Below are 13,508 nucleotides of genomic sequence, written 5' to 3'. Positions count from 1 at the left end.
GTGCACAGGAGGCCTGGTGCGTGAGGCTGGCACAATCTTCACCAGCCGACTAACACTGGTGAGTGTGGCGCACTGACCCAGGTGCCATCAAATCCCCGACTCGCTCCGTCGGGCGAATTCCATGCCTAATGCACCAACACAGCAACTCCCTCATAACTCTATCCTCCAATTTCCCCATTAACTCCTTCACAGTCTCTGCTTCGCAGGTCTGACTCCTGACTCTGCCACACTCTCCCTGTGCCCCCCCCCACCCAAGAAATCCATATGTGTTATTTCATAGTTTTGATGTGTTCACTATTATTCTACAATGTAGAAAATTGTAAAAATAAAGTAAAACTTTGGGGGGACAAAACAAAATCACTCAATCAGCCTGATGCAGACCCCTGACCTACAGCATGGTCAAGCAATTTAATGTTTCTGACATCTGCAACCTGGACTCAAGGGTAGACGTAACATAGTAAACTAAAATCCAGAACACATCAAATAGGTATGATACCATCTGTTAACCTTTTGCGTGTAGGGGGCAGTATTTTCGTTTTAGGCTATAAAACGTACCCATTTGGAACTGCCTATTTCTCAGCCCCAGAAACTAGAATATGCATATAATTGTCAGATTAGGATAGAAAACACTCTAAAGTTTCCAAAACTGTCAGAATATTGTCTGTGACTATAACAGAACTGATATTGCAGGTGAAAACCTGAGGAAAATCCAATCAGACAAAGGAGTTAGCCTCTTATTTATTTATTCTGTTCCTATGCATGCCTATCCTCCATTTAAAGGGATATCAACCAGATTCCTTTTTCCGTGGCTTCCCTAATGTGTCAACAGTCTTTAGACATAGTTTCAGGCTTTTATTTGAAAAATGAGCGAGAAATATCACATTGCGTAAGTGGATAGGGGGGGCTTTCAGAGTGAGTTTTGCGCAACAGGGTAAAGCGGCCATTGTTTCTCCCTGTCCTATTGAAAAACCTACACTCCCGGTTGATATATTATTATTGAATATATATTTTAAAAACAACCCGAGGATTGATTATAAAAAAACGTTTGACATGTTTCTGTGGACATATTATTTGGAATGTTTGTCTGCATTGTCGTGACCGCTCTTTCCTGTGCATTTCTGAACATAACGCGACAAACAAACGGAGGTATTTTGGATTTTAAAATAATCTTTATGGAACAAAAGGAACATTTGTTGTGTAAATGGGAGTCTCGTGAGTGAAAACATCCGAAGATCATCAAAGGTAAACGATTCATTTGATTGCTTTTCTGATTTTCGTGACCAAGCTACCTTGCCGTGACCAAGCTACCTTACCACTAAGTGTACTTAATGTTTTGTCATGCGATCGATAAATTTACACAAACGCTTGGATTGCTTTCGCTGTAAAGCATAATTTCAAAATCTGAGACGACAGGTGGATTAACAAAAGGCTAAGCTGTGTTTTGCAATATTGCACTTGTGATTTCATGAATATGAATATTTTTAGTCATATTATTTGACTGTGGCGCTATGCTATTCAGCGGTTGCTGATGACAATTATCCCGCTTAAGGGATGGGTAGTGTCAATAAGTTAAAGTTTGGTATGGTATGTATTAATTTGTGGATTTCCATCATCCATTTATGATATGATATGTTACAAATTACAATTCCTATAACGGCACGAATTTTCAATACGTACAGTGTGACATGTTACGAATTCCAATTTGTTGTGGCAAACAATAGCAAGGTGGCTAACGTTAACGTTAGCTAGTTAGCTTACATTAGCTAGGCTAGGGTTAATGTTAGGGTTAGCTAACATAGTAAGTAGTTTCAAAGTTGCTAATTAGCTAAAATGGTAAAGTTGTCTGTGATGAGATTCAAACATGCAACCTTCACGCCCATTCATCCACCCTGACCAAGCACCCTTCTTTTGTTTTTGCCTTAAGTAACCTTCTGTCTTCTGTACCCATACCAAACGTAACATATGGATTTTCTTTTAGTATGTTGATTCTAGTCTATGAGACCAGGCTGATAGTTTACTAAACAACTACTGATTTAGAACCATGAAGAGAAACCATCACAAAGAAAACAGGAGCACTTCCTCTATTATTAGAGCATTATTAAACATCATCAAATCAACTAGGCTATATATGCTTAGTGTAATACAGTGAAAACAAATTTAAAGATACCTAAAACATTTTAGTCCAATCAACGTTGCTAAATATGTTGCTCTCCATGGTACTGATTTCTGTTTGTGTGTCCGTGCGTGTGCGCAAGTAGAAAAAACATGTTGACTCACCCTACCTGTAGACTAGTTGAACACCAATGTCATCCTCCTCTCTTTCATGTTGGCAAAATGGTCTATGACTCCGTCACACAATAGTACAAGTTTTTAGTTTTTGTTGTCCTAGCCTAGGCTACATGGCTAAAATGCTTGCTAGCTTAGAACAACAATGAACCAGCTAAGTTAGCTAGCTAGTTAACGTGAGCCTACTACATCTAGGTTACTTCAATCGTCTCAGGCCAGTGGCAAAACGTATGAATTTATGGTTACATCAGAATTGTAATTATAATCATTGGCCTCCATGGACAATTAAGTTAAAAAAAGATATATATATTTTATTGTCACATTCTGTACACCTGATAGGTGCAGTGAAATGTGTTGCTTTACAGAGTCAGCCATAGCAACACGGCACCCCTGGAGAAAATTAGGATTAAAGGAAAACTCCACCTAAAAATAGTTCGGTATTTGTTTCATTTGGTATGATTTCGGTATGATTGGTATGATTTCTGTATTTTGAAAGTTACATATCTTGAAAACTTAAGTGCTGACAAGCAAAACATTTTGGAACTATATCAACAATGATCTAATGGTTTTGTGTGGAATTTTCCTTTAAATGCCTTGCTCGAGAGCACGTTGACAAATATTTCACCTTGTCGGCTCTTTGTGGTTGCAAGCCCAACTCTCTAATCGCTAGGCTACCCACAAGTCCAAATCCATATCTGAATCCACAATTTAGGAAATTGCAGATCTAGCTAGCTAGCTACTGCAGGACAACAACACAAGCAGACCAGGAACAGGCAAGTGTTTTGCTTTTGATGTGATTTGATTTGTGTCTCAATTGTCTCAAGGCATAAAATCCTTCTTTAACCTGTCTTCTAACAGGTGACATCAATAAGGGATCATAGCTTTCACCTGGAGTCTATGTCATGGAAAAAGCAGGTGCTCCTAATGTTTTGGACACTCAGTGTATATGGAGGTACTTTAGTGCCCACAAAAGGGGTTAAATATGGACAAAAAATAGATATATATTATTTCCTGATCTTTCTTATATCTCTTAGATATAGGACAGACACTTCAAAATAAACTTCCTTTATATATTTTTTCCAAACTCTTTAGCCATGTATGAATATATTATTCAATGCATTTCATCAAATAATGAAAACAACATTTTTATATAATTACAGGGGTCCTAAAATAAAAAAAATAAAAAAAGCTAAATTACCCTTGAAATCTTAAAACAATTCCCCGAGTCCCGGGCCCTTAGACCTTAGGGGGTTATGGTTCTATCAAAACTGTGGTAAACAACTGTTTAAAATACTCTGAATTCCATATCTGTACCACACGATACAACGGCAATACATCTCTCCAATGTGGTAATAATGCTGGTTTCCTAAGCTGTATCCCAAATGGCACCATTTTCCCTACTGCACTACATTTGACCAGAGCCCTATGGGTCCTAGTCAAAAGGAGTGTACTACATAGGTAATAAGGTCCATTTGGGATGTAGCCATAGTGCATTGAAATCCATAATTCAAATGATTTACATACCGCTCTAATCAAAGAGGGTATCAAACTGATTTGTAGGGACGCATTCAATTACTTATTCCAGATTCATAATCGGCCGCTACATTGGTATACAGTCTGTTGCATTAGTGTACGTTAAAATTCTAGTCAATGTTGAGCTGTTTTGCGTTTTGTGTATCTGTGTTGGTCTGAGCATGCCTAAGGACCAAATCTACCCAAGAGCATGCTGAACATATCTGAAGAAATCATCACACATATACTACACCCTATCATTATAGACAATATATGCTTTGTAGACTCTACATGCTCTACATGCTTTAATCACACCAGTCAAATATGAAATGTCAATATTTGTTTGGCTAAGGGACTTGGGATTTGGTTCACACTTTTACCTGAAGCAACCAGTCATGATGCATTCATAAAACAGTCATAAGGAGGGGATAATAACTTTCGTAAGACAGAATCCAAAAAGTCACGGAAAGATAACAATGGCCAACTTACTTATTTTTGCATTATACAGTGCCTTCAGAAAGTATTCATACCCCTTGATTTATTCCACATTTTGTTGTGTTACAGCCTGAATTCAAAACCGATTAAATTGTTTTTTATCTCTCACCCATCTATACACAATAATCCATCATGAAAAAGTGAAAACAAGTTTTTAGACATTTTAGCATTTTTGGGGCAAATTATTAACATAAATACCTAATTTACATAAGTATTCATACCCCTGAGTCAATACTTTGTAGAAGCACGAGTCTTTTTGTGTAAGTCTTTAAGAGCTTTCACACCTGGATTATTATTTTGCAAATTATTCAAGCTCTGTCAAGTAGATTGTTGATCAAAGCTAAACAGCCATTTTCAATTATTACCCTAGATTTTCATGCCGATTTAAGTAAAAACTGTAACTAAGCCATTCATCTTGGTAAGCAACTCCAGTGTAGATTTGGTCTTGTGTTTTAGGTTATTGTCCTGCTGAAAGGTGACAAAATCTCCCAGTGTCTGTTGGAAAGCAGACTGAACCAGGGTATCCTCTAGGATTTTTTTCTGTGCTTATAGCTGTATTCCATTTATTTTTATCCTAAAAAAACTCCCTTGCCTTTGCCGATGACAAGCGTAACCATAACATGATGCAGCCAACACCATGTGTGAAAATACATAATGCTTTGTATTCAGGACAAAAAGTGAATTTCTTTGGTACATTATTTTGCAGTATTACTTATGGTGCCTTGTTGCAAACAGGATGCATTTTTTATTCTGGCTTTCTTCTTCTCACTATGTCATTCAGGATAGTATTGTGGAGTAACTACAATGTTGTTGATACATCCTCAGTTTCTCATATTACAACCATTAAACTCTGAAACTGTTTTAAAATCACCATTGGCCTCATGGTGAAATCCCTGAGCATTTTCCTTCCTCTCCGGCAACTGAGTTGGGAAAAACGCCTGTATCTTTGTAGCGACTGGGTGTATTGATACACCATGCAAAGTATCATTAATAACTTTTCCATGCTCAAAGGGATTTTCACTGTGTTTTTTTTGTTGTACAAATCTACCAATCAGTGCCTTTCTTTGAAAGGCATTGAAAAACCTACCTGGTCTTTGTGGTTGAATCTGTGCTTGAAATGTATTACTTGGTTGAGGGACCTTACAGATAATTGTATATGTGGGTTACAGAGATGGGTTAGTCATTCAAAAATCATGTTAACCATTATTATTGAACATGAAGTGAGTCCATGCAACTTATTATGCGATTTGTTAAGCACATTTTTACTCCTGAACTTGTTTAGGCTTGCCATAACAAAGGTGTTGAACACTTACTGACTGATGACATTTTCTTTTTACTCATTTCAGAAATGTTCTACTAACAAAATTCCATTTTGACATTATGTGGTATTGTGTGTAGATCATTGACACAAAATATCAACATAATCCATTTTAAATTCAGGCTGTAACAGGGCTGCCAACTCTCACGTATTGGTCATGAGACAGATGCATTTGACCTCACATTCTCACCGCACACCTCATATCTCACGCATTGAAAAACACTGCTTATATTTGTCTAATTAGTCTATTGTATAGTCAGCACGTTAACTTTTCGACTGCTCCAAATCATTTTGAAATCGGAGCATCTGCACCTGATAAAGCTGAATCTTTATCATTGTCATGTCTTGCCACAGCACTGTGAACAGCGGCACATTGAAGCATATGTAAGGGATCAAGGGGATTTGATGCATGTTTTAAAGAAACGCCCCTCAAAATTAGAGTGGAGCTGAATGGAGAGAGAGAACATTCTCTGCTGAGTTTATAAACCTCTGAAAACAGTAGCATGGTAGCGCTGTTTTATGTACAATGTTGTCAACAAAACGAGGTAGAGGTTACTCCCGTCCCTATTGCAGAATGCCTTTTGGCAGCATGTACTAAAGTGGATTTAATCCACACATGCATTAGTTCCTTCGTTTGGTGATTGCCGTTTAGGCTGTGACAACGAAAAGGCAGTAGATAGACCTACGGTATGTTTCAGTCTGATCAGTGGAACAATTCTCATTCTTTAACAATGGGCTAAAATTGTATTTACCTAGGCAAATCAGTTAAGAAAAATTCATTTTTTTCAAAGATGGCCTTTTTCAGGAGCAGAACAACAGATCATTTTACCTGGTCAGCTCAGGGATTTGATCTTGCAACCTTTTGGTTATGAGTCCAACACTCTTACCACTAGGCTACCTACCACCCTAAAAAATATATGGAAAATATTTGCTTGTCAGCAAGAACACTATTGTTACTCCCTACACTTATTTTATTATTATTATTTTTATTATTATTATTATTTATTATTTATTATTATTCTTCCCAATTTTGCCAGTTAATCACATATTTGAAATCGGATATACCTATTTGTCTTTGAAAATGAATTACATGAGGCTATGTAATTTTGCAGCCATTCATGGACAGTCTTGAATAAAAATTGGATATTAAATACTCCAGGAATCAAAATAAGTGTTAGTACTGTGCACATGCTAGGCAGAGATGATAGGGGAACTCACAACTCATAAAAACATCACATTTTGTCTATGTAGAGCAAGATGATGACAAGGATCTTCAACTAGTAGGCATAAACCAACTGAATATTGATATTGAGAAATTAATTGTTATAACAAGAACATTTTCAAACACCCAGCACTTCAGGGGAGGCCAACCCTCTTGGAGAGCAAGCAGGATTTTCTTCCAGACCTATTTTAAAGAGATAGTCCACCCAAATTACAAAATGTTTGTGTTTTTACCTCGAAAGCAGTCTATGGACAAGGAGACTGCAATCTAAAAAGAAAATCTCGATGTCACAAAATTGTCGAATTGTGAGTGTTCATTTAATGTTCAAAGCATTCTGAATACACGTGACCTGTGGTTTTTATTTGTTTTTATTTCCACCCTGGTCATATGCCTAAGCCATGTTAAAATGCATGGAATTGTAGGAAATTAGCCTTAAACAGTAACATTTCCCATCTAGGGGTTGTGCCAGTGGGCAATGAAATTGACATAGCAAATCTCACTCTAAGCTTTCTTCAAAAGTTGGCAGCAAAATGTGGAATAAGTAAAGAGGTGTGAATACTTTCTGAAGTCACTGTATGTACCGAAAGTATCTGCTAAAGCCAATTCAATGTTTACTGATTCCTGATTTGTCTATAGAACTATGACAGTTGGAAAAGTATGGCTCAACTATATGTAATTCTTTGTAGAGTGTTTATTCTTCAAAGTAGACAGTACAACACCTTAAGCTGTGAAGGTGTTAGTTATTTCTGTAATGACATGCATCTGATCCATCTGTACCCAAGACCCACCAGTACCCTGATAATTGAACATTTACCAATGATCACAACACAACGCAAACCACCACACAACATACAGCACAACATTACCCTGTCACATATTTACTGTGATATACACCTTGGGTGTCCATACATGACTGGCCACAAGAACACAGAACCCTGCTCAATGCAAGTATATGCCTTACAAATGCTTTCAACAGTTAAAGCCTCAAATAGAAGTGGATAAACAGAACACTTTTTTGGACCAAAGAACAGACAACACGTTCCAATAAGCGACCAAGACATTCGATCCACAGCAGCTTTGTACGAAGTGCAAGTTTTGACTGAGGTTAAAGTTGAAGCTACTCCGAAAATGGACATTGATCGCCTCCACAGGCCATTCACCCACTGTTGGAATTCTTGTCTGTACTCCACAGTGGGGCTCTAATGTATAAACTACACTACCCAGCATGCCCATGACACACACAGGGAAACATGAGTGGGCCCTGATGGAACTAAATTCTCAACATTTAGACAGCTCAATCTACGAGTCTGTTTTTCTTTCATGTGAGTGGCTGAGCACAGTAGATATGGAGAGTTGCAGCTGTGCTATTCACAAATGAATAGGTGCCCTATTTGGTTCCTTGTTTGTTTATCGGAGCTCTAATGACCAATGTCTGATGCTTCATGTGATAGTCATTGTCTAGCGCTGAAGTCAAGTGTCTAATCCGAAATAAAATCTATGACACGTTTGCACTCAATGGCGTTCATATGATCTGTTATGAATGTCTACTCCTTCTCTCTCCTATGCCAAGTGATGTTTATTGTTTATAAAGCAAACAAGATATGAAATAGATACGAGCCCTCAATCATTTCATTCCAAAACAATTCCTCCTTGTATAGTTTTTTGTGGATTTTGATATCGATATTGGTGTTGGTAAAAAGACGGACTGAGTCAATGACGTGCATAGGACAGAGAATGTTTTCTAGCGACATCGAGTCAAATTGGGCCATAGCCATTCACAGGATGCAATCATCTGTATTAGACCATATAATGTCTGAATATTAGCCCAGACCACCTCCGCAGAAGCGTATGCAGGACAATAGAGTAATTATATTAATCAGCTTTTACTATCTGAATGAATTACCCACAACCGCAAATTAAAATGTGATTTGGTTGAAATTACACGGTATGTGCTAAAGCCTTTTTCTCTCCTGCAATCAAATTTAACTGAAGCCAATTAGACACAGCTGACTACATTCGTAGTCAAATTATGCTCAGAGCGTGGATAAGAATTGAGCTCTTTCCCTCCAATAAAAAAAGGTATTTCATCTATTCTAGGGAAATCAAATTGAAAAAGAAAATCGTAATGGGGGAGCCATCCACAGGGTAAGCTCATTGAGACACAACTGAATGTGTCTGAGTGGAGATTGTCGTCACACGCCCAGTCAAACTCACAGGCTCTGCACTTTAAGAGTCTCTCACTTTACGTTTTTTTTTTTTGGAGACATAGGTGACATTGGGGCATCCAGCAGCCACTGAGCTATAAAATTACCGGCGAGGGGCGAATTAAGGGAGAACGGAGGAGCAAGAGTGAAGGACAAAGCCAGTGGGAGTTGGATTGAGAGGGTTGCTCATGCAACTGATTTACTCTTTTTGTTCCTCAGCCCTGTCTGCTGCTCCAGGAGTTTGGTTCTTATTTTCAACCTCTCTTTAAGCAATTATTTTAAATTCACTGTAGCTCGGTAAGTAGGCAAAAAATTACTGTGCCAATGACTAACTTTAAGGTTGTAAAGTATGACCGTATAAATTAGAGGTGTACATATCTATCTAAAAGGTCAAATTTGTCAATGAGATTTATGTAGATTGTTGGGAGAGAAAGGTACACCCCCCCCCCCCCCCCCCCCCCCCATACTAAGCTACAGTAATACAAGGCACATCTTTAGGCATTTGCACCCATGTCAAGAGAGGACACAAACCTGACCCGTATGGACACATCAACATGTTTTAATGTTGAGAGCCTAAACAAATGTATATGATTGTTGTGGCTTATAAAGAAGTATTATTGTTATTTTTTTACACTTTATCAAAAGATTCTCCATCCCCATGCAACAGTTATGATTACAAGAAAAAGAGAAATGGGAAAGTTGACAGTGAATTGGAACTAGATTATATAAAAGTTATTTGCATTTTCCCTATGTGTATATCTCTCAATGCACTAATTAAATGTTGTGGATGGTTGATCTGCTTAGGGCTGTCAGCGAGTCAGGCGCAGTCAGTGAGAGCCTCATAAAATCTCTGACATAAATAGCCTATGTGGCATTGCGTGTTACTACAATCCTGTGACATATAGCTAACTGCATGTTTGTCATGAATGAATTACTCAGACCTGGGTTCAAGCAGGGGGTTCTTGAATGAGCATGCCTGGTGCAATGCAACTAATTAAATCATCACAAAAGTGCAAACCCTCCATGTCCAACTGTCACTCCAGGTAGGCCCAATCAAAATCTCATCTCATATTAAATGCTATTTGAACTCTGTAAATAAAAATGGTACCCCTGACACAACATCCTTCAATCGAAGCAGAAGTTTTCAAGGTTAGAGCAAAACAGCATTTCAGAGATACGATAAAGGATGTTGGTATGTATTACAGTGTGGTTGAGTTTCTGTTCAGACTGCAGTGTGTCCTTCATCACAAGAACATACAAGCTACATCATAAGCACAAGAGGAGCATTGCTTTGGAGACTTAGATTTGAAGGGAAAGGGAAAGGTAAAGGGGATACCTAGCCAGTTATACAACTGAATGAATTCAACTGAAATGTGTCTTCCGCATTCAACCCAACCCCTCTGAAACATATATTCCTGAAGTGGTACAGTATTTGTGGGTGCTGTCCATGGTGCTTAATAAACTCGTAAGACCCCACAAATGACACCAAAAACTGACATTTACAATTGAGATTCTGGTGGCCACAGACAATAAAATATACAGTATGAGACCACCCACATCACAGCAGATGGATAGAAATGGTCTGGAAGATATTTTTCCCGGGTGCCACACTGCACATGGGGGTTGTTTAAACATTTAGGGAAGCAATATCAATCATTAGAGTTAATGCACCGACCAGCCGCTAGTTGTTAAATTGTAACGCTCCAACAATTCCTCCAGACACTGATATCACCCGTTTAAATGTTTAACTAGAAACATTGCAGATGCCGAACAAAAACATTGCAGAATAGAACATGATCTCTGAGAGATATTTGTACTGCATGAACATACTGACAATAATCATCGTCAGGCCTGCCTCCTGAATAATTGTGGTTTACATGCCCAAAATACAGAAAATAGTTAGGGTTAGGTAAAGGTTATGGTTATGATAAGGGTTAGGATAATGGTAGGTTTAGGTTAGGGTGGGGACGTCCCACGGAACCCGGATAGCACTGACCGGGCTGACAGGAGGCAACCGCTGAATTACAATCTTGCCCGAGCCGAGCACGCACGCGGCGCGGTCTCCCTCTCTATCTATCTCTGGGAGTGCAAGTTTCACGATTCCCACGAGAGCACTCATTACTCTCGGGCATTACCGCTGACAAACTCTTCATAGAGAGCCACTAATGTATATAATAGCGATAAATGCAACACAAGAGCTTAATGTCTTTTAATATTCTCGCACGATTGGGAGCGCATGGACAGAAAGCTATAGGGTAAATAAGCGCATGGACAGAAAGCTATAGGAAAGATTGTGGTTTAACAGCCAACAGTTAAACCACAATCTAAGTGAAAGACATCCCTTCACTCCCCTCCTGTAGACTACGAAATATATTCCTGAATATACCATGTTCTAAAATATAGATAGTAGGCCTATTCAGATGTTAAATGACCCCTATTTCTCACACTCTGCCACACACATGAACTGGCATTAATTTGCTTCATCACATTTTGGGCACTATGTAATTATATAGCCGAACTGACCTTGTAGAATAGACTAAGTAAATAGGTTTGACACATAGTTGTGTAACACTGATGGAGAACACATGATAATAAAATAGAAATAGCTCATTAACTCTTCAATAGCCTAACCACAGATCCTGGCAAATAGATAGACTGGCAAGCCCACCTCCTCATCATCCTTTGGCGGTGGCTTCTGTCTCTGATTCGGCTGCGCCGCCTCCTTAGTGGCTGTCATGGTAAACTGCTGGTAATAGAACTTGGACTCAACTCGCTGTGAATCCTAAAGATGCTCTGTAGTCGGATGCCACTGTCCCGTGGATTAGTCAAAACGGCAGAATCTTAAACAGGAGGCATGCAGCAATGGGGTCCGTCACGAATGAATTATGCTAGGTCTTCGAATGTCTGCCGAGAACACTTGTCTCTCCACATTATGTTCAAGAGAGGGCAAAATATTTAGTCGTCAGAATTAAGTAGCCTAAACAGAAAATATACTGGCTGCCTTATACACCTCTATCAATCTGCAAGCGACTAACGAGGGGATCTTGACTGCTCGGTCCTCGTCTAGTCTGTGTGATCCAGGGTGAGGCTGTGGTGAGGAACTGGGAGGGGGAGGAGAGGATGGGGCAACGGAGTGATCTGATGCCGATGCGTTCCCACTGTAAAAATGGGTGGGGGTGATTACGTGTTTAACATAATATAAATTGACTGACGACCCAAAGAGCTCAAATGAGCAAATTATTTACATATATTTTGCTATTTCAGAACGTTAATAGCCGAAGCATTAGCTTGTACATCCTTCTAGTTTTCCCGTGATGTGTGTACAGTTGATGATGGTAGGCTCCGTGCTTGACATGGGATAAAATAAGTGCAGGAGCTGCCTTTTTCCACGATGGTCTATTATATTATGTTCGCCGACATTCACAAATGACATGCTATAGAAGCCTCTGATTATTCTCTGTTAAGGATTCATACACGTTTGATGACTTCTCCATGACTTTTAACCAAATTGCCATGACTATTATTATAACCTCACGAAAAAGTAAGCATTATTGAGACTGGAAGGCTGCTGTGTCTGATCCTATTTAGACATTTAACCCCCCCCAAGTAGAACTGCACCGTTAGTCACATCAACATGTGTTCAACCCTCCATCTGGAGAACTCCTGGGTGTGCAGGCTTGGCCTTTGATCCGGGCCCTGGAACACCCAAGTCTGCCTATCAAGGTCCCACTGAGCAGCTGATGTTTAGGCTACAATGAGGTTAGACCAGGGCTTGAACAAAAGCCTGCACACACAGTAGCTGTCTTGGAGGATGGTTGGCAACGATTTACTCATTCAATAAACCAGGGATCACATGCATAAGGTAGGAGGATACTTCAAAGCAAGGTATCTGACTAGACATGTTTATATATAAGGCTAAAATGTTTCAGGGGCGATCTATGCTCTATGCTTAGTTATTTGTCAGTAAGTCCATTTTTAGAAATTTTAAAACATTGTTGCAATTACATGGCTTCTATTTAATAGAGGGGAATCCCAGTTTTCCAACGGTGCAGATTTATTTAGGTTTCCTACAGTGCCAGTGGAAAGGCGACAACGACATTAATGCATAGTTAGCTATTGTTACAAGCGGGATAACTGCTGCAAGTTATGTTTTGAATTGGCTATCTAGTTAGTCTGTTGTCTGTCATTATTGTGTTCCTGCTGCTGAAATGTCGCGCTGTCTCCTCAGGCAACAGCCCACTCGCACTCTTACACAGAGCATACACAGACACGCACTTAAGGGTCATTCCGATAATGGCTGATATGTAGATTTTTAAGTGGTTGATAATATTTAAAAGTGTGCCTTCATGAATCACATTAACTAAAATTATCAAACAAATTTCCATGATCTTACAAACAAACCCTCATTTGACAACTTGGAAAAGTTGGAAACTTTGGAAACTTTATTTCAGATCGGCACAATATTGACCAG

At 39.0% G+C, this 13,508-nt stretch overlaps 1 protein-coding gene across 2 annotated transcripts in view; it reads right to left on the bottom strand.

Moving 5' to 3' along the window:
- LOC109871308 (inactive dipeptidyl peptidase 10-like) overlaps positions 1 to 12,118 on the bottom strand; it is a 142,392-nt gene extending 130,274 nt beyond the window's left edge. For both annotated transcript variants that reach the window (XM_031806044.1, XM_031806045.1), the window contains exon 1: positions 11,706 to 12,118. In XM_031806044.1, coding sequence (XP_031661904.1) covers positions 11,706 to 11,774 — 69 coding nt within the window. In that variant the 5' untranslated portion in view covers positions 11,775 to 12,118. The remainder of the gene's footprint in view (positions 1 to 11,705) is intronic.
- Positions 12,119 to 13,508: the final 1,390 nt, after the last annotated feature.

Source organism: Oncorhynchus kisutch, linkage group LG26, assembly GCF_002021735.2.
Source record: "Oncorhynchus kisutch isolate 150728-3 linkage group LG26, Okis_V2, whole genome shotgun sequence".
Classification (NCBI taxonomy): Eukaryota; Metazoa; Chordata; class Actinopteri; order Salmoniformes; family Salmonidae; genus Oncorhynchus; species Oncorhynchus kisutch.
The sequence above is the reverse complement of the archived record's forward strand: the minus strand, read 5'-3'. Positions and strand labels throughout refer to the sequence as shown.